Here is a 22,403-nt window from a genome sequence, read left to right on the forward strand (position 1 = left end):
CACTCGTTTAACTAGATTGGAGAATATTTTGTATTATTCATGTCATTAATGGAGCTGTTTATGGATGTAATATGCAACTTCATTAGCGGTGTGGGGTTTAATACCATTTTTAATTGCAAAAATAAGTCCATTTTTTTCGCGAAGTACCATATTTTCTAAACACTCTAGCTAGCTTGGAAAATATTTTGTGTTATTCATGGCCCTAATGGAGCTATTTATTGATTCAATGTGCAACCTAATTAGCGGTGTGTGGTGTAATATCATTTTCAATTGGAAAAATAAGTCCCTTTTGAGAAGGTACCACTTTTTTTTCCAAAGGTACCACGTTTTTGAACTAAAGGTACCACTTTTTGGCATCCAGGTACCATGTTTTCTAAACACTCGCTTAATTAGATTGGAGAATATTTTGTATTATTCATTACTTTAATGGAGCTGTTTATAGATGTAATGTGCAACCTAATTAGCGGTACGAGATTTAATACCATTTTTAATTGCAAAAATAAGTCTCTTTTTTTGGCGTCGAGATACTATGTTTTTTAAGGACTCTAGCTAGCTTTGAGAATATTTTGTGTTATTCATGGCCCTAATGGAGCTATTTATTGATCCAATGTGTAACTTAATTAGCCAACAAGTTACCATTCACCTCAAGGAACCTCACTATTTCCATCTTAATCCATCAAGGCTTCTAAGATGTAATTTCCTCGACTTTTGATATAATTTTTGCTGTAGAATAATTTCTTAGTATAACTTAATTGTTAGTACTATAGCTCAATGTTCATTTGCACTTTTCCATGTTATATATTCTGCACGGTTAGTGAAAATTTTCCAAAGGCCATTTGTTGGTAGGAATGAGTGATTTTTTTTTATTTATTATTTTTTGAAGTTGTCTTTTGTCTCGTAATATCAAATATATATATATATATATATATATATATATATATATATATATCTGGTATAAATCTGTGAATTCTTTCATAGTTGTATTAATTGGGCAAATTTTTTTTTTTTTCGTGTTAACCATGATAGTGCTTTTTTTTTGGGGCGAATTATAAATTCTTTTTTAATTTTGATAATTCTTTTTAAAATTATTATTATTCAAAATTTCGAATTATCTATTTTTATATTGCTTTTGTTCCTTATTATTATTATACAATGCCTTAATACCTTAATTTTTATTGCATGTGACAGTCACAGAGACAAAGTGGTTCTTTTGTTCCAACTACACACAGAGACACAGAGAATGCATGTCCATCAAATACACAAACAAGAAGACTCTCATTAGGACCACGCAAAGGAAAAGGGCCACAAAATGGTTTACCGCATAACAAGGAAATACATACCTATATTTACCCAATTGGGAGCTAGAGGAAGTGGGATAGGAGGATCTCAGAATCCAAAAAGTATTTGAAATGATGTGGGATATGGGACATTTATAATGTTGAACAGTGTCATTTTTTTTTGCTGCTATTTTGCAATCTGTTGGTGTGAGCTATTTTTCTACTTTTAAAGGAGAATAACTTTGCAACTTTTTATTGTGGATTAGGTTGGTATGGTTTTGCAACCATTGTATGGCGTATTATACTGGCATCTACCTTAGATGGAATGAAATGAAGTTCTCTTTTGTATTGGGTTTTTATGAATTAGTATTGTATGGCTTATTATACTATAGCCTTCCTGAATTTTCTTCAACTATTGCATGAATGTAGTATCAAAAATATTTCATTCTAAAATTGAAGCAGTTGAATGAATAATGGTAGTTTTGTAACTCTACAATGGTCAATAACGTTAAAAATGTCATTTCAGCCATTGTAAAGGGCAAAATTGACATTCTACCCATTTATCCATCCTGACATCAGCACTAAACGTCTGTTACTTAAAGGAAGGGGGTAAGTTGATACGTATGGTATTACACCCTATACCGCTAATTAGGTTGCACAGTGAATCAATTAATAGCTCCATTAGGGCCATGAATAACACAAAATATTCTCCAAACTAGCTAGAGTGTTTAGAAAACATGGTACCTCGACACCAAAAAAAGGGACTTATTTTTTCAATTGAAAATGGTATTAAACCCCACATCGCTAATGAGGTTGCACATTACATCCATAAACAGCTCCATTAATACCATGAATAACACAAAATATTCTCCAATCTAGTTAAATGAGTGTTTAGAAAACATGGTACCTGGACGCCAAAAAGTGGTACCTTTAGTCCAAAAACGTGGTACCTTTGGAAAAAAAGTGGTACCTTCGCATAAGGGACTTATTTTTGCAATTGAAAATGGTATTACACCCTAAACCGCTAATTAGGTTGCACAGTGGATCAATAAATAGCTCCATTAGGGCCATGAATAACAAAAAATATTCTCCAAGCTAACTAGAGTGTTTAGAAAACATGGTAGCTCGACGCCAAAAAAATGGACTTATTTTTACAATTGAAAATGGTATTAAATCCCACACCGCTTATTAGGTTGCACATTACATCCATAAATAGCTCCATTAACGCCATGAATAACACAAAATATTCTCCAATCTAGCTAAACGAGTGTTTAGAAAACATGGTACCTGGACGCCAAAAAGTGGTACCTTCAGTCTAAAAATGTGGTACCTTTGGAAAAAAAGTGGTACCTTCGCAAAAGGGCATTTTAGGCAGCACATAAAATATGAAGAAGGGTATTTTAGGCAACAGAAATATGAAACAGTATTTTTTCATGTGCCACCTCAACTTTTGGGTTAAACACATTTTAGAGAAATTATTGACTTTGACTCAATGTATGGGTAAATATGGGCCATTAAGTTCATTTATATGTAATAATCCCTTTCTAAAATTTAAAAAAAGTACAAATAAACCCTCTGATCACTTTTTAAATATTAAAACCCTATTTTATTCTTTTGATTTCCATTTTGCCCCACCCACACGTGCATATACCATATGTCTTTTCCTCGGCCCCTCTATCTCTTTCTAGGATTAGAAAAAGTTGGGGAGTAGTGTATTCGAGTTTGGTTGGCCGACCAAACAAATTATTGTCACGCCATGCTTTCGCGGTCTGATGTCATGAATAAGCATCTCAATATGTTCAGAAGAAAACGATCGATTGCAGACTTACCTCAGACGATCGCCGGCAGTATCCAGAGCGATTTCGATTCCTCTTCCATCGTTGATTTCAATTCCTCCAACCGCAGCCCACCTAGAGCGTTCCTCAATATCAATTTCAACCTTCCTCCCCCGGAAGTCGCCTGATCTAGCCGGAAACTTCGTCGCCGCCGGTGGCTCCGATCTTGCATCGTCTGTTTCCATTTTTCGGACTCTATTCATCTTTCTTTTTCTTTTTGGTTTCTAAAAATAAATAAATAAAATAAAATTAGGGAGAAAACTAGAGAGAGAAAACTCAGCTTGACATTGCATCGACGTGCTGTTATATGTAAATATATATTTATTTATGTAAATATAGATCTATTTATATTAAATAGATCCCTGTTTTTGTTTCTATAAAACAATTCAATAGAAGAAAATGAATCATTTGTTTGTGTTTTTCTTATTTTGTCAATTATATATAGTGTGTGTGTATATATATATATATATATATATATATATATATATATATATGGGTGTAGTGCAAAAAACACCCCTCAAGTATGCTTATAGTGCATATCACACCCTTCCAGTGCAAAAAACACCCTTTAAGTTTTAATTTGGTGCAATCAAGTCCCTCTTACAAATTTAAAATCAAATTTGACTAAAGTACCCTTAGTCAATAATTTTATAAAATATATAAAAATATAAAATTTTGTAAAAAGACTAAAAAGGACAATAAAAAGCCCCTGCCTCTCACGCTACAACAGGCATCGGCAAGCAAGGAGAAGACGGGCTCCCCCATCGTTACACAGCCATCAGTCCAGCCGAGCTTTATCACAACCGAAGCCACCGCCGAACCGAACCCATCTCACCGGCCGTCCATCTGTGCCGGTCCACGGATCCGAAGCTCACTGTTGCACTCCGTCCCAAGTCGCCGTTTCAGCCATCTAGTCCACTTCTGTCACTGCCGAAGAGGTTGTAATTTTTGCCGGCATTGTGAATCTGGCCGTGAAGAAGAAGCTCGGTGGATGGAGAAGAACCCATTGGCGACTATGGATCCGGGGATGGGCGGGCGGCCAACGAGATCTCAGGATTATATTATATTTTGAAATATAATATACTATACTCAAGTCTCTGATGGGCTCCAACATGGTTACCACAACATTACTAACAATACCGTCCGCCATTTTTAACTCACCAGCAACAATCTTTAATTTGTTTCTTTTTATTTTCTCTCTCTAAGCAGATAGGTGCAATACAGAATATAAAGGAAAGCTACGCTTTTTTTGGGAAAAGGAAGAAGTTAAGAAATTAAAGGAAGAGACTTGAAGACAAATACAGAGAGTTTGATTTGGAATTAATGACAAACAAAAGTGAAAGATTTTCTTTTTAGGGGATGAAAAGTGAAGATTCACAAGGAGACACTCGAGAGATACAAATTGAGGTGTAAGAGAGAGCCTAATTCAAATTTAACAGAAAAATTAACGGACAGAATGTGGGAAATTGAAGACACTGAAGGGACAAAAAGAAGAAGCAAATGATGCAATACAAAGGAAATGGAAGCAATAGAAACTAATACACGAAGCTAAAAGACAGTTGTTGTTGAGGAAACTAGAAATGAGATTTAAACATACCTTTGAATTATGCCAATCTTGTCCGGATAATGCAAGCTATATATATCCCAAATCCAAATGCACCAATTGACTCTGACTTTCAGTGACAGACAGAACTAGAGAAATCAAATAGATGATCGGAAAAGTGAAGATTCAGTAGATGGATGATGGTGAGATTGTGAGATGAGTAAGAGAGATCAGATGTGGAGGGATTGCAGATAGAGAGAGAGAGAGAGAAAAATGCAAATTCAGATGTTAGAGAGAGAGAGAGAGACTCATCAGAAGGTAAAGTAAAATGATAATTATTGATTTGAACCAAAAAAAGACAAAAATTAAATAAACAAATAAAAAGAAGAGGAAGAGATTAATCTGCTTACCATTATCAATACAATTTCAAAATAGTATAGTCGCCAGTTTACTCATCACAATTTTGCGCAAGAGTGAAAGCATGGCAGATAGTAGAGAGTAGAGAGAGAATGAGGGGTATTTTGGAAAGACTAAAAGGGCAAAATGGGTATTACAGTAATAATTTAGGGGTGTTTATTGCACAGAGGGGTAATTTTGCACAATTTCAAAGATTAGGGGTGTTTATTGCATACTTTTTCAATTAAGGGGTAAAAATGCTACAAAAAGTATACTTCAGGGGTGTTTTTTGCACTTTTCCCATATATATATATATATATATATTACGTTTCTATCTCCAATTCCATGCGGAAGTGAGAATCGTTTTTCTTGTTTGTCCTTAATGAAACAGCAAGCGAGCCAATCTGTGTGTTGGAATATCATTTAGCTCTGGTGGGTAGTGTGTTTACAAAATGGTTAGCCATTTCAACATCATACATTTCTAATGCCATCAGGAGACTAAAAGAGCTGATGTTACCCTGAAGAATCCCAAAAAAAAAAAAAAAAAAGGGTAAAGAATGGATAAATAGTGCTATAGTAAAGCTACAGTAAGTATGGGTGCACACGGTTCCGGTTCTCACGGTTCCGGTCGGAACCGGAACCGTTCACGACGGTTCTTTAAAAACAGAACCGGAACCGGAACCGTATAATATGGAACATAACCGAGTTCGGTTCTATGAGAACTGTTAACTGTTTGGTTTGAAGAAATAAATACACAGTATCATTCCGGTTAGTGGATACAATGCAAATTATTTCCCAATTATTAGCAAAATAATGATGATGAAAGATACCTCCAAAGAGAAATTTAGGGTTTGGATCCTCCATTGCAATATCTGATGTTAATTCCCAATTATTAGCAAAATAATGATGAGGAAAGATACCTACAAAGAGAAATTTAGGGTTTGGATCCTTCATTGCAATATCTGATGTTACAGCCGTTAACCAGTCAGCAAAAGAGTATAAAGAATTCTTTAGAGAAATCGAATCGTAGGGAGAAGAACAGTATACGAGCAATCCAATGCTCGAACCAACACTAATCCCTAAGACCCATTTCTAGAAAGATCTGAAACTATTTGAAGTTTTCTAGAAATTGGGATCACAGTGAGAAAGAATGGAAGAAGAAGATGGTGGGGCAGAGAATGGGCGAGTGTGGAGCCGTTGGATTATGGGTTTAGGGTTCATCACTTCGTTTAGATGAGAGATTGAAAGGAGGCGACGACTAATTGACTGATAGAGAGAGAGAGAGAGAGAGAGAGAGAGATTTAGGGCAATTTTTTTTTTTTACGTGTCTAAATGTCTATTGTCTAAGGTCCAGCCTTATTTTTTAGTATAAAATTAAATATATAATACATATATATATATATATATATATATATATATATATATATATATATATATATATATATATAAACGGATCCGGTTCTTACCGGTTCCCGCGGGCTAGAATCGGAATCGGAACCGGAACCGGAACCGTATGTATACGATTCCTAAATTTGAAACTGGAACCGGAACCATGAGCACCGGAAAAAACGGTTCCGGTTCTTTTGTGCACCCCTAACAGTAAGGTTTATTTTAAATAAATAGTGCTACAGTAAATACGTCTTATGTAGTAGGGAAGTGTTTGGTTTTAGTTTTTATTATATTCAGTTTTAAATTTCTTTGATTTAGCTTATCTCAATTTTATAGAAATTGATATTTATTTTAGGTAAAAGTTCAAAATATCTCATAACGACCCATTTCGTAGCAAATACTCCCTTAATTACAAAAAGTTACAAATAGTCCAACGGGTCAACTTTTTCGACTTGTATGATTTGAAGTGACCGAAATAACCTTACTTATTAAAGTGTATATTAAAAAAAAAAAGCCTAATCATAAAATACCAATTTTACCCACTAACTTAAGTGCCCTAAATTCTCAATTTGGTGATTAGGTTACAGAGAGAGAGAGAGAGAGAGACGTAAAGAGAGTTAGAGAGAGATGGAGGCGCAGATCAAGAGTTAGGTTTCATTCTTCACATGGCAATATGTGTACTCCTTGTGTTGGCCAAGAAAGGTGTAGAACCTAGAATCCAATATTTTATCCCTTTATGTGATCTATCTTTATCCAATTGGCCCCCAAGTCACGCAGTTTTTCTTACTTTCCCTTTTTGCCTTCCGAATCTATACTAGTTCTAGCTTTACTGTTTAAATCAAGCTAACTTCACTTGCTATTCCACAGATTTTAGCAGCAAATTCGTACAATTCATGCTTTCAGGTTGTTATCAATATCATAACTTGGATTTTACTTTATTTTTTCTTTTCAAGTTTTTTTTTTTTTTGGTTCCTGAACTGGGTCATTTCTGGGTTCTTCAGAAATCGATCCATTTTGGAGGAAAAGAACCGACTTTGATTTTCTGGATTTGCCCAAATTTGGTTTTGGTTTTTCTTCATCAAGAAAGCAGTTTTTCCTGAACTGAACTGGGCAGGCTTTGAATTCTTGAGAGCTTGTTAAATTTCCAAAGAGAGAACAACTTTTGGTGTCTTGAAAATCTAGAGCTCTATCCACAAGTGGGTTTAGGTGTCTGGGTTTGTGAGCTCTTGTGTCTCTGCAACTAGGTGTCTGCCCTAACTACTAAATGCTACTACGCATATGAAGAAAAAAAATTAACACAAAAAAATAAATTTATATATATATATATATATAAGCTAAAAACTAAAATATATATATATATATATATATATATATATCTAATATATTTGTATTATACATGGACAACTAAGTTCACCTTTCATCTATACCAAAACCCCTTTCAGTTGCGCACTGAGAGAGAGAGAGAGAGAGAGAGAGAGAGAGTTTGTGTGTACAAAACTTGAGCTACAAATGGGTTATACAGGTCACAAGGCTATAATGGTTACAAAAAAAGGTAGTTTGGGTATTATCATAATTTTAACATTGCATGACTTTACACACGCCGAAAAAGTTGATCCGATGAATCTCAAGCGATGTTTGTAACTTTTTGTAATTCAGAGAGGTAGTTGCAACAAATTGGGTAGTTTAGTGAGTTTTTTTTGTATTTTTGCCTTTATTTTATTTTTATATCAAACAAATACAATTTTACACAAATTAGACAAAAGGGTCATTTTATATGGCCGATATTTATACTTATTAATTTATTCAACTAAAATGAGGGTATTATCGTCATTTTATATTTCACAGGGACCTATTTGCACCAAATTGATAATATAAGGTTTTTTTTTTTTTTTTTTTTTTTTTTTTTTTTTTTTTTTTTTTTATCATACAGATACCGATATATACTATATCGATAGTAGAAGGGGGGTTTGCACTTAACTTAAATTTATTTTGGTTCCTTATAAATCTTCAATCACATATGGCTCAATCAACTATATGCCCTTATGTTTTTAGGATAAACTTTTGATATTGTTCAGCGTTTATTATTTTTTCTTCTCTAAAATTGGACGCATGTGCTTAACCACATTCCTATTATTTTCTTTTCGATAAATTTGTTAATTAAATTTTCTAAAATGATAATTTTATTATTTCCTTCTATAAAATGTAATATAATATATTATTATAATATTAGAATATAAGATTGGAAAAATAGAGAAATAAGTGGTAACACAAGTGGACAATAATGGTAATTACTCACCACCCTATAGAATCCACCAAAGGAATACAGATTAAAGATAACAATAATAACTCCTTAAAAAGCCAAAGGCTCAAATATCATTCAAATTCATAAAAAAAACTGCCTTCTAACACATCAATAGAAGCTTAAGTAGGAAAAATGGAACTACCCTCCAACTATAAGTAAATTTCCAAAACGATCTACACAAAGACCAAACAAAGAAAATGAAAAGACACAAGACTTCTTTGATTCGCAACTTACTAGACTTAATTAAAGAATTAGGACTTCAAAGTCCATCAAAAGAAGACCCAAAAATCAGATTAATCAACTTGGAAACTATTTAAAAAGAGCTGCAACCAAGAAGGGAAATGAGTGGTCCAAAAACTGTCAATTTCCCGAATTCAGACTTCTTCGTCAGCAAAATCGCTTTACCGTTGAAATTGAGCACCATTTTTGCATTTGAGACTTCTAAATCTTTCTAACCATAGGCGCTCCTCACCCAATTCTTTCTGGAGTGTTCTCGGTTGGGCTAAACAACTCATTTTGCATTTTTTTGAAAAATATTTAGTTTAAGTAATCTCGAATTTATGGGTTTTGGAAAAGACGCTCCCACATAAGAGCATTACAAACCCTTTTATACTCGAAAGTCATTTTTCAGCCGTCGACGAATGGATTTAGAAAAAATCAAATAATAAACGTTAAACGGTCTATTCATATGTAATTTTTTCAAAAAATTCAATGTAATTTACCTATTTTTTAACACCATGCCAAAGATAAGGGGCTTGTATTAAAACCTTTTTATTGACTTATAAATTTCTTCTTACTATTAACCAGAGATAATATTTTTCCTTGTGATAATATACCATTGATTAACGATAGAAAGCAGGCATGCCCCATACACGTGTAAAATTGCAAATACAAAATTTAAACTTTTAGGCATAGATTAGAAAGCAAAGATCATATTTTGAACCGAGTATTTCAGCCGAAGCATTTACAACCATTTGATTTGGTTCCGGTTTTATGCATAATGTGGTTGTAAATTTGGTGCAAATAGTAGTATTTTTAAGAGTACTCTAATAGACAGTGACCAAACATATTAACAAAGCTTAAATTTCATAAATGCCACTAAAGCTTCAAGCTGAGGTGACCAATTGATTTTCAGTAGAGGCTGAGGGCTCTAAGACACCAAGTCGCCTTCCACATTCCACACTGTCATCCAATATCTTCTTCATATCATATTTGTATTCAAACCCTTCTTTCACAAGCTTTGTAAAATCACATCTGCTTCCTCTTTCCGGTCCACCCATGGACCTAATGTCAAACCCAAGTCATTATAATTACATAAAATCACTTTAATATTTATTTATGTGTGTGTATATATTATTATTATTATTATTATTATTTTTCTCACTGAAGCTTTGAAATTTCATTAGAAAAAATAGTAGTATTCATCTTCAAATCACTATACGATATTATGCTATTTGTAGTGGGGATTGTCGTAGTATTGAAGTCGGCCTCACAGTCACAAATGCAAGGGTTGATATTGTGCAGTCACAAAAATAGTAACAATTCGGCCAGACAAGAATTAATCATCACGAATATGAATAGTAAAATTGAAAAAGAAGATCTTACTCTTGTGATATCTTGAATTCGGGATAGTTTTGTTGGTAGTAATTTGTGATCTCTTGGATGGTTGGATCGGTTGCGACGCATATGAATCTGCCTCTAAGTGATGGTCTCTCCATACAAAAAATATGTGCTTCACAAACATCGTCAATGTGTAGTAGAGGAATTGAACCTGCAAATTCTTGCAATACTCTTAGGAATTGTTTAAAAAAGTGATTGCCTGTTAGCTGTGAGATGGTAGCGTTTATGCTAAATGGTATGTACGAAAGAAGTGTATCTCCTGCCACTAGACCACAAGCCAGGGTTACAATTTCCAATCTACTACCATTTTCAATCTCATTATAGCTCAAAACCTCTTTCTCTGCTTCTGTCTTTGATTTAGCATATCCCTGCATAGGACATACCACCAACAATAATTATATATATATATATATATATATATATATATATAACAAATAAATAAAACAAAAAACCATTCTGAACTATTTAATTTTCGCAATCAACCCAATTACGGCTCATATTTCGTTTGGCATGTGTTGTGTTTTAGGCGATATGTTTTTTTGTCAGTATCAATGTTGATTACCAGAGATAGAAAGATAGAGAGAGATAGAGATAGAGATATAATATGAAAGAATATATAGAATTGATTGTAATGATAATGATATAAAGCACGTATAAATAGGCTAACATCAAATGGCGAATAAATCACTATTACAACGGCTATAAAATGTAATTATGGTAGCAATCTAAACAATGGCTATAATATAATCTAATTATGTTAGCATCCTCCCTTAAACTCAAGGTGATAGAGCAAAAATCAACTTGAGTTTGGAGAGAAAAACTGGAGTGGAAGACGGGAGTCAGATTCGTAAGGATCCGACACATTGCACGTGAAGTGAATGAAGCGAATGAAGACCACTGATGGAACATGGTGATGCGGTACCAGAGTTGTGAAGATCTGAAGATAGGTGCTTAGAAGCACATGATAGACCACTTACGGCAAGTGTGGTAGTCTTGAGAGAGCTCTTGAAAACAAATACTAGCATGGAATCATAGAGTGGAATTACCACTTGAGAGACACACGGATGCGTATGACAGAGCGGGATTACCGCTTGATAGAGTGGTATAACCATTTGAGAGGCGCACAGGCTCATAAGGACCACTTTACGACAAGTGTGGTAGCCATGACCTCTTAAAAGCAAATAATAGAATGGAATCATAGAGTGGATTTACCACTTGAGAGACGCACGAACGCGTATGATAGAGTGGGATAACCGCTTGATAGAGTGGTATAACCACTTGAGAGGCACACAAGCGCATAAGGACCACTTTATTGCAAGTGTGGTAGCCATGAGCTCTTGAAAGCGAATAATAGAATGGAATCATAGAGTGGTTTTACCAATTGAGATGCACGAAGATGCATGATAGAGCGCTTGGAAGCGCATTAGAGAGCCAAATCAATGCCGAGAAACTAGGCGGGTTGTACATTGGAAACTGGAACTGATCGGAATACGCCCCTTCAAGTTCTAGTGGGATGTCAGGAGCACCTAGAATTTGAATATGAAACTGGGCTAAAGCTGAAATGAACTGGGCCAAAACTTGAACTGAATTGGGCCAAAAACTGATCTGGGCCAAAGCTGAACTAAATAGGGCCGAATACTGATCTGGGCCGGAGCTGAAACTGGCCGATTCTGAAAACTGGGTTTGGAACCGTCCAAATAAGGAAACAATTATATATATATATATTGGTTTTGTGGCAGACATGTGGGCATGCCAACGCTTTTGACTGATGGATAAAAGATCCACACATGCTCTCTCAGCTCCTTCCAATATTAAAGTAATGAAGCAAAAGAATGAGTAAAGAATACTTGCTCCAAAATTTTGTTTCAGATGTGTTCCCAGCTTGGTAGTGGGTTTGTGCTCCGAGGATGTTTAGCACAAAGGAGATCTGATCTGAACACAAGGGAAACGATGAGACAGGTAGAAAGTTGCATCTGTGGAGAAGAAGCAGAGACACGGCCGGCGAAGCTAATCGGAATAGACAATCGGAAAGTACACAAACCGGCGGTGACAGTGAGTGTTTGAAGAACCCAACTGAAGTCCTTGCTCGGCGAGCCAAGGAAGAGGCAGCGACTGAGATCCTTGCTTGGATTCGTTGGATTACTCAAGGATGAGGAGTCAGCATCTGTGGGCAGAACGGGCAGAACCTGGACGGGCTCAATCCCGTGAAAGCGGTGGCGAAGGCGGCAGCGTCTGTGGGCTTTGGGCAGCGGCAGAGGGTGGTGGTGAGAGCCACGTCAGAGGATTCTCGGCGGTGGCAATAGAGATGACGGGACGGCTCGCGGCATCGAGCGTGGAACGGCGGTAAGGTCGGCTGTGGATGGCGGCTGACCGGCTGGTTTATTAGTTGCAGAGAGAGAGGGGGTAAGCTTGAGAGTTGAGAGACAGCGGGCCAGCGGCTGAAGCTTACGAAAGGCGAACCCGAACTGGAACAGCGGGCGATGGAAACTAAAAGATACGGGTTTTGATTTTTTTTTTTTTTTGAACAATCTGAAATGATATGCTGATATGGGTTTTGATATACGTAATAGGTTTTGAACTTTTGATTCTTACAGACAGATAGATAAACTAAAATAAATGGGTTTTGAATTCTTGTAGATTTTGTAGTTTGCAGTTGCACATAGAGAGGGAGAGGGCAAGTTGTGGCTAAGCAGTAGCTTGGTTGAGGCCGCTGGATCACCACCGGAGACTAGGCTTATTCCTGACATCTCCGGCGCTGGCTCCGATACCATGTTGACAGAGATAGAGAGAGAGAGATTGAGATATAATATGAAAGAATATATTGAATTGATTGGAATGATAATGATATAGAAGAGGTTTAAATAGGCTAACATCAAACGGTTAATAAATCACTATTATAACAATTATATAATCTAATTATGTTAATAATTAAATAATCGTTTTGTTGTAAAATTATTTTGGGTATATATCGAAACTATATGTAGTAATGAAAATTTGTTTTGAGAAATTCAAAAATTTGCTTCAGTTCTTCGGTTACAATATCAAAACACACAATATGACTAATTTGGTGATATGAGTTTTAGTCAAAAAAAAAAAAAAAAAAAAAAAAAAAAAAAACTTTAATATGTTATGAACTATTCCATGTCAATATCAGCCGTTTTAAATATGATATGAGTTCAAATTTGTATATCAAAATCAGAAAAATAATATCATAACACAAGCTAAATGGGTCTTTACATTTACGTTTTGTTTATGGTATTTTTGTTTTTGTCATGTAACTAGCAGTAAACATTGGACAAAACATGTATGATCAAAAATGTTTTATTTTGTACAATGCTGAAACATTTAGCGAAAAATGACAAAAAATCTAAACACCAATTTGTTGTTTTTACACCTTTGAATAATGTAGCAACAGTTACAGTAAAAAAAAATTATAAAATAAAATTAAATTATATGAGCATGTTATGCCTTCTACACTCGGCCATCTGTTTTTCTGTCAAGGCTACCACTAAAGCCTGACGAATTGCAATGGAATGGAAGCTCCCAGGCTCCTTCATCCCGACTACCACCAGATTGATCACTCAGCATATGATCAAACAATCTCTGATTGTTCGACATTGATGAGATGACAATTGCAAAAGCTAAACGGAATTGAATACCAACTACCAGAGTGATTAGTCTTGTATGTCAATGGGCTGTCTTCGGCCTTGGGCTTAGCTTTCGCTTATTTTGTCTCCTCTCTTTGGACTTGGGCTTAGCTTAGTGCTTATATCGCATTGGCGTTGAAATTAACACTCACCTAGATTTATCAAAACGTTTATTTATGTTGTTGATAAAATCAGAACATATCTTTGAAACTGAACCATAAACGAAAATATTTTCTGAAAAATTATGTGTAGGCGTGCAAGTCAATCATTCGAGAATTTAATAACTACGACTCACACTTACCTTTCAAAAAAAATAAATAAATAAAGGTTTGATCACTATATTAATATGATAGTTGAGATTTTAATTAAATACTATAAGAATATTCATAATATATTATGCAATAAGTATATAATATAAAAAGTAAATTTACATGCGACATGATGTTAGTGAAAGGAGTGATGGAAGTTATGTACCGTCATAAAATCATTTCCGGAAGTGGATAAAAGGTTAAGAGGAGTCCAACAAGATTCGTTCATGGAAGATCCAAAACCAGACCCATCTTCTTTGAGTGGTGATGAAGCTGTTACAGAAGCAGTGTAGATGAGTCGCTTCACCGTCTGCAATTTGATGCAAGAATCAGCTATGCTTCTCACCCCAGAAACATCAACTGATTCAACACTATCCTTGTACTGCTTCAATAATTCATTTATCAGAAAAAGAAAGCGCGCCGGTAAATTAAATTAAATGTTAACATGAATTTAACCCAAGAGATATGACAAAATTAATAAGCCAAATACAAATTGATTAATTTACCTGAGATCTCTGGGTGACGTCTAGCATAGGGGTAGCCACATGGAAAACAAATTGGCAGCCTCTAATTGCCTTTTCAAACTCATCAGGTTTGTGTAAGTCAGCTTGGAATAACAACAATCTTGTGTCTGCATTGGGGAGGGACTTTAGAAGCCCTACCTTAGCTGTGTCCTCTGCAACAAAAATTGAAGACAATAATAAATAAAACATAATTATGTAAACATATGTGTGTGTATATGTTTACATATAGAGAGATAGAGACCTAAGTTCCTTAGTGTAGCATGGACAGTGTGGCCTTTTTCCAATAGCTTCTTAACAAGCCAAGAACCTATGTATCCGGAACCTCCTGTAACACAAACATTATAATGGATCTCCATTAATGAGGGTTTTTTTTTTCAAAATGTGTTCTGTTGGAGTGTTTGGTTTCAAATGATGGGTCTCTTTTAAATCCTTATCTTCTCTTCTGTGGTGGTTTTATCACTCAATCCAGAATAGCTAGCTCCTCCACGTACCACCACCACTTATTTTCCTCTTACCTTTTTACAAGGCATGTACGGTTTCGATTTCATTATCCTCGTTTTGTTTTGACATCCTTGGAAAATTCTTCTTTTTTTGTTTTGTAACTAATATATACTTCAAGTCTTCCTCTATGGTTTTGTTGAAGTTACCTTCACTAGGTGGTCCCTGCTTGGCTTTTCTGCACAATATTCTAGGAATACCCAAGCCCAATAGTTCTATGGTTTACAGATGTTTTTGACATGGAACAGTTATATTTGGGTGGAAGAGTTAGATAACCTAATATACTTAATTTTTCACAAATACAAGAGATAAAAAAGTGGAGGGTTTCATTTTTTTTTTTTTTTTCCTTATATTTGACATGCATTTATCAATTAAACTATTTGGTTAAGTAATTCTGCCCAACTCATTATCTTTAAAATCATTTTACTTTGACTAAACTCACAAAGGTCAATTACTGCACGTGCTTACCCCACAGTCCATGCAACAGCATTAAAGTTGTAAATTCGGGAGCATTCTACCAATCAACTGCGCTACGGATTTCTTTTGTTTTATAAGTGATACTTCAAGTCTTCGTATTTGGTTTGGTTGGAAGCTGAGTTAACTAGATGGTCCTTGCTTGGCTTTTCTGCACATGGCTAGGAAATAGAAATACCCAACGCTTCATCTTATCAGACCAAACACAAACCACCACCGGAGCTGCAGACCATTTTAAGTGTTTATTAGGTTTTGGGCCGTCATGTTATTAAAATTATCAAAGATAAAAGAGTACTACCAGTAGCATGGGTTGTAATTGTACTATAGACTATTTTTTTTTTTTTTCGGTAATTAAGTAATTCACATAAATAAAAAGAGTAATTACAAAAAAGGGAGGGCATTTTCGTCGGCCCAAACATTACTGGGCAAGCAAACAAAGAACAAAATGTCCACTATAGTGGCCCAAAGAACCCAACCAAGAAGTCCAAAACCTGACTAAACTCATGGTCCCCAAAAATACATCCTTCTGCACACAGGTATGTAACTACCTTCAATCACTTCCTCGAGTGAGATGAATCAACAAACCATAAAGTATCAACACTAGTTCAGTAATACACTAATATATTTCTTTTTGCTCGACCGATCTCAATAAATTTGCACCATGTATAGATACATCTTGCATTTAAGTTCTCAATGCGTTTCACTTGTGGGTTGGATCGATATCATTCAATTGACTAACAAAATGTTTGGTTCCTTCCTAATGAATCTATTAATCTATTTTTTTTTTTTTTTTTTCACACCATTGTCCCATTGTAGTCTCAACCCTGAAAATTCTATTTGGGTTCCTTATGAATCTTCAATCACATTTGACTTGATCAACTATCAGACCCTATTTTTTAACACCATGCCCAAGTTAAGGGACTTGCACTAAAACCTTTTTTATAAATTTATTTTGAATATTATTATTTATAAAGCAAATTTAATACACCAATGGTGTATTTTCTCTACTTTTCAAAAAGCAAAATGGGTGCATTGAGTTTCTTGCCAATTACCAAAGAGAGAAAAAAAAAAAGCTTAAAATTGATGGTGACGGTTCAAGTATTAGGTTAAAATTGTTTCTTTTATTACACATCCTCTGCACCCAGGTTGGGGCCGATACTATATAGGTTAAACAAATTAACAAAGCTTAAAATTTGTTAAATGCCACTAAAGCTTCAGCTGAGGTGACCAATTGATTTTCAGTGATTTTCAGTGGAGGCTGAGGTCTCTAAAACACCAAGTCGCCTTCCACATTCCACACTGTCATCTAATATCTTCTTCATATCATATTTGTATTCAAACCCCTCTTTCATAAGCTTTGTAGGATCACATCTGCTGCTTCCTCTTTCTGCTCCACCCATGAACCTAATGTCAAACCCATGTCATTATAATTCTATAGATTGACTTTAAAAAAATTTCACTTATTTTTTTCACTGCATCTTGAAATTTCATTAGAGAAAGGAAATATATATATCTTCAAATCACTATATAATGTTTTCTTGAATATTTTAGAATTATGTATAAGTCGGAAAATAAATGAAGCCAATCTTCAAAAAAAAAAAAAAAAAAAAAATTTAAAAATGAAAAAAAATTGTGTTATGCGTCGTCATGATTGTCGCGGCTACACAACACAGCCCTTGTTGAATCTTGTGAGTTTCAATTTAGGCCACATAGATTTAAGAGTTGATATTGTATGGTCGCGACTATTATAAAAGTTCGATTCAGACTTCAATCATAATAAAACTGAAAAAAAAAAAAAAAAAAAAAAAAATCTTACTCTTGTGATATCTTGAATTCGGGATAGGTTTCTTGGTAGTAATTTGCCATTTCTCGGATGGTCGGATCGGTTGCGGCGCATATGAATCTGCCTTTAAGTGATGGTCTCTCCATGCAGAATATATGTGCTTCACAAACATCATCAATGTGTATCAGAGGAACTGAACCTGAAAGTTCTTGCATACAACATAGTCCTTGGTAAATAGAGTGATTGCCGGTAAGCTGTGATATGGTCACGTCTAAGCTTAATGGCAGGTACGAAAGAAGTGTATCTCCTGCTACTAAACCACAAGTCAGGGATACAACTTCTAATCTACCATTTTCAATCTCATTATACCTCAATACCTCTTTCTCTGCTAATACCTTTGATTTTGTATAACCCTGCATAGGACATACCACCAATAATATATAAATATAATTTAACTTTTGACTCATAATTATATTATATGGGTGAACTATATAAAAACAAAACGAAACGAAAATCACGGTTAACATTTATTTTTTGGCAGTACATTAGCCCCTGTAAATTAATTTGTTTACAGGGTTAATATTGGATGGTATGTCCAACCAATAAAGATTGAATCAAATTAGTCTCACTTACACATAAAAACTACTCTATAAGTTGTGATTTCGTAACTTAATTTACCCCAATGAGTCCACAATGATAGTTTACTATTTATAGGTTCAATGGAAGAAGGTCAAATTGATAAATTATTAGTTTAAGATTAAAAAAAAAAAAACAAACAATGGAAAATGAAGAAATTAATGGCAATACTAATATTTTAGAGTTTTGATTGTGTGTTGTTATTGCCAATTATATATGAACTTGTGAAAAACAAGGAAATAGTTGATTTGTAGAGAATTTATATATTTGAAACCCAATAAAAATAAAATAAATAAAGAAGCTTTTCACGATTAAGTTAATGGGTAAAATAAGAATGTCAAATAATGTCAAATAAAAATGCACTTCTTTCACGCAAAAATATTATTTTCCTGTTTGAGAGAAAATAGGAAGTATGTAAAACAAAATTTTCAACGTTCTTTTTCCATCTATCCAAACTCTCAAAAAATTTAAAAATTTTCTTCTTCTTTTGTCTTCTAGTTGATTCCACCTAATCATCTCATTTTTCTTTCCTTTTTATTTTCTTCCTTTCTTTTCCCTCTCCTCAAAATTTCTACTTCTTGCACTCATGTATGATGTATGTGCAATAACATTTTTTTCTCTCATTTTTCTTTAAATTTATTTCTATAATTTTATGAATTTAATATCCCTATTTTATGTTTTGAAACTTATAATTATTGCATTTTTTTTTTTTTAAGAGGGGGAAAAAAAAAAAACAATGGAAATGAAGAAATTAATGGCAATACTAATATTTTAGAGTTTTGATTGTGTGTTGTTATTGCCAATTATATATGAACTTGTGAAAAACAAGGAAATAGTTGATTTGTAGAGAATTTACATATTTGAAACCCAACAAAAATAAAATAAAGAAAGAAGCTTTTCACGATTAAGTTAATGAGTAAAATAAGAATGTCAAATAATGTAAAATAAAAATGCACTTCTTTCACGCAAAAATATTATTTTCCTGTTTGTGCAGGAAAATTTTTGAGAGAAAATAGGAAGTATGTAAAACAAAATTGCCAACGTTCTTTTTCCACCTATCCAAACTCCCAAAAAATTTAAAATTTTTCTCTTTTTTTTATCTTCTAGTTGATTTTACCTAATCATCTCATTTTTCTTTCCTTTTTATTTTCTTCCTTTCTTTTCCCTCTCCTCAAAATTTCTACTTCTTGCACTCATGTATGATGTATGTGCAATAACATTTTTTTCTCTCATTTTTCTTTAAATTTATTTCTATAATTTTATGAATTTAATATCCCTATTTTATGTTTTGAAACTTATAATTATTGCATTTTTTTTTTTTAAGAGGGGGAAAAAAAAAAAACAATGGAAATGAAGAAATTAATGGCAATACTAATATTTTAGAGTTTTGATTGTGTGTTGTTATTGCCAATTATATATGAACTTGTGAAAAACAAGGAAATAGTTGATTTGTAGAGAATTTACATATTTGAAACCCAACAAAAATAAAATAAAGAAAGAAGCTTTTCACGATTAAGTTAATGGGTAAAATAAGAATGTCAAATAATGTAAAATAAAAATGCACTTCTTTCACGCAAAAATATTATTTTCCTGTTTGTGCAGGAAATTTTTTGAGAGAAAATAGGAAGTATGTAAAACAAAATTTTCAACGTTCTTTTTCCACCTATCCAAACTCCCAAAAAATTTAAAATTTTTCTCTTTCTTTTATATTCTAGTTGATTCCACCTAATCATCTCATTTTTCATTCCTTTTTATTTTCTTCCTTTCTTTTCCCTCTCCTCAAAATTTCTACTTCTTGCACTCATGTATGATGTATGTGCAATAACATTTTTTTCTCTCATTTTTCTTTAAATTTATTTCTATAATTTTATGAATTTAATATCCCTATTTTATGTTTTGAAACTTATAATTATTGCATTTTTTTTTTTTTGGCAAATAACGATATATTATTTTGAAATTACTATACCATTCCTGCATTCCTATCTTGCAATATTGTTAGTCGGTGTGTTAGTTTGAATATATATATATTAGTCGTGTTCATATGCGGTTGACTTAATTTTCTAGCTCCGTCCCTAATCCTAGTTGTGATACCACAAAATCACTGTAGAGCATATGAAAGTTCTCAAATACCCTCAATTTTATTTTATTTTATTTTATTTTTATTATTATGATTATCTTTGTGCGCCGCTCATGGATTGATTTGGAACATTAAAAAAAATTACAACAAAATCCTACAAAAACGATTCATGAATTAATGAGTGAGTGGTGAAGTATGTACCATAAACTCATTTACGCTAGTATATGAAAGGTTAAGAGGAGTCCAACAAGACTCGTTCATTGAAGATCCATAGCCACTCCCATCTTCTTTGAATGGTGATGACGCTGTCACAGATGCGGTGTAGATGAGTCGCTTCACCGTCTGCGATTTGATGCAATAATCAGCTATGCTTCTCACCCCTGAAACAGCAGCTTCAACACTACCCTTGTACTGCTTAATTCATGAAGCCAAATTAGCCAATTGATCGAATATTAGTCATAACCAAATCCATCCAAAATTTCTCACAAAATATATATAACTTCATTATGAGAAAATTAAGGCGGCAAACAAACAAAATGAATGACCTGAGAGCTGTGGATAGTGTGTAGCATAGGGGTAGCCACATGGAAAACAAATTGGCACCCTTTAATTGCATTTTCAAACTCATCGGATTTGTATAAATCAGCTTGGAATAACACCAATCTGGTGTCTGCGTTTGGGAGGGACTTTAAAAGGCCTACCTTTGTTGTGTCCTCTGCAACAAAAATTAATAATTTAAAGCCAATGAAACATAATTATATATATATATATCTAGAGAGAGAGAGACCTAAGTTTCTTAGTGTTGCATGGACAGTGTGGCCTTTTTCCAATAGCTTCTTAACAAGCCAAGAACCTATGTATCCGGAACCTCCCGTAACACAAACTTTACACTCTCTGTAGCTATTCTTCTCCATTGATATTGAGCTCTTTTTTCTCTTTCTTCAAAATGTAATTTTCTTTTTCTCTCGTGTGGTGGTTTTATCATGATCATTAATAGCTAGCTCCTCCACCACCTTTTTTCCACTTCCCATTTTTAGAAGGCGTTTTTATTGTCCTCTTTTGTTTTGATTTCTTTCTTAATTCTTCATTGTTTAATTTGTAAGTGATTTTAAATCCTATAATGTAGTTTCTTAATTGGTTTGGTGGAAGTCAAAGAAGTAAACCATACGCAGAAAAAGCCAATCATGTTTAATATGGTCCTACTATTGTTTGGTTGTCTTTTCTGTATATTGTTTGGTTGTCTTTACCAAACCAAAGAAGTTAACCATACGCAGAAAAAGCCAATCATGTTTAATATGGTCCTACTATTGTTTGGTTGTCTTTTCTGTATATTGTTTGGTTGTCTTTTCTGTACATGTTTAATATAGCTTCTATTGTTTGGTTCAAGTTGCATGTACCGTCGCAATCAATAAGGATAAGGCTCAAGGGTATTGATCAAATTGTAAGATTATTTATTTAATTATGATCCATATGTTTTGACCATGTGATATATTATTTGTTGGCTAAGTAAATAGATATTAATTAATTATTCTTAAACTTATAATTATCAAAAAAAAAATAATTATTTATTGGAAAAGTGTTTTCCTTCTAATTTCTTATTTTGATGAAAAGTAGTATTATATTACTAAAATGAAAACTGGTCCTCTATCTGTCTATATAAAAGTGCATATACTTCATCAATTATGTACGATTATTGATACAACACGTAATAGTTTTATGTGTGCAAAAGGTCAAGAGAGAGAAATCAGTTTCCGCCTTTGCCTGTTGATCAGAATTGCAGATTGGTTCGTGGTTAAAGAATTTGGACGTTAGATTTAATCTCAACAAGGTTTGATATCATGAATCCAGGTATGTATATCTAACTATATTTATTTATGTATTATAAGGATGTGAAATTAATTGAAGTTTTAAGATTTAGAAATTTATGATAATTTGTGATTAATGTTTAACACAAATTAATTAGGGTTTTACACAAATTTGATCAAATTTGAAACTTACCATGTTAAAAATAAACTGATTTTAGTACAACATTTCTGACATTGATTCACAATTTTTTTCTTTCTTTTTTCTATTTTCTTATCGGAGATTAATAAC

At 33.7% G+C, this 22,403-nt stretch overlaps 2 protein-coding genes across 2 annotated transcripts; both read right to left on the reverse strand.

The window, feature by feature from the left end:
* Window positions 1-9,631: 9,631 nt before the first annotated feature.
* LOC132308226 (NADPH HC-toxin reductase 1-like) lies at window positions 9,632-15,275 on the reverse strand. Its single transcript, XM_059806244.1, has 5 exons — window positions 15,083-15,275; window positions 14,824-14,993; window positions 14,484-14,699; window positions 10,348-10,730; window positions 9,632-10,026 (listed from the first exon to the last, which is right to left on the reverse strand). The coding sequence occupies exons 1-5, from the start codon at window positions 15,195-15,197 to the stop codon at window positions 9,849-9,851; spliced, it is 1,062 nt and encodes a 353-aa protein (XP_059662227.1). The 5' UTR covers window positions 15,198-15,275; the 3' UTR covers window positions 9,632-9,848.
* On the reverse strand, window positions 15,156-21,335 carry LOC132308227 (NADPH HC-toxin reductase 1-like). The gene is made up of 5 exons (XM_059806245.1): window positions 21,097-21,335; window positions 20,855-21,024; window positions 20,511-20,720; window positions 17,630-18,009; window positions 15,156-17,217 (listed from the first exon to the last, which is right to left on the reverse strand). Exons 1-5 carry the CDS (start codon window positions 21,221-21,223, stop codon window positions 17,052-17,054), a joined length of 1,053 nt encoding a protein of 350 aa, XP_059662228.1. The 5' UTR covers window positions 21,224-21,335; the 3' UTR covers window positions 15,156-17,051.
* Between the last annotated feature and the right edge of the window lie 1,068 nt (window positions 21,336-22,403).

Source organism: Cornus florida, unplaced genomic scaffold, assembly GCF_030987335.1.
Source record: "Cornus florida cultivar Cherokee Brave unplaced genomic scaffold, ASM3098733v1 CherokeeBrave_3.0.0_Hap2_Chr05, whole genome shotgun sequence".
Taxonomy (NCBI): domain Eukaryota; kingdom Viridiplantae; phylum Streptophyta; class Magnoliopsida; order Cornales; family Cornaceae; genus Cornus; species Cornus florida.

Coding starts and splice junctions, on each gene's coding strand:
- LOC132308226 (XM_059806244.1), bottom strand. CDS start 15,197: ATGGAGATCCATTATAATGTTTGTGTTACAGGAGGTTCCGGATACATA. Junction 14,994..15,082: donor TGCTACACTAAGGAACTTAG/GTCTCTATCTCT, acceptor TTTTTGTTGCAG/AGGACACAGCTAAGGTAGGG. Junction 14,700..14,823: donor ACGTCACCCAGAGATCTCAG/GTAAATTAATCA, acceptor TTATTGAAGCAG/TACAAGGATAGTGTTGAATC.
- LOC132308227 (XM_059806245.1), bottom strand. CDS start 21,223: ATGGAGAAGAATAGCTACAGAGAGTGTAAAGTTTGTGTTACGGGAGGT. Junction 21,025..21,096: donor TGCAACACTAAGAAACTTAG/GTCTCTCTCTCT, acceptor TTTTTGTTGCAG/AGGACACAACAAAGGTAGGC. Junction 17,218..17,629: donor GAATTCAAGATATCACAAGA/GTAAGATTTTTT, acceptor GTTTGACATTAG/GTTCATGGGTGGAGCAGAAA.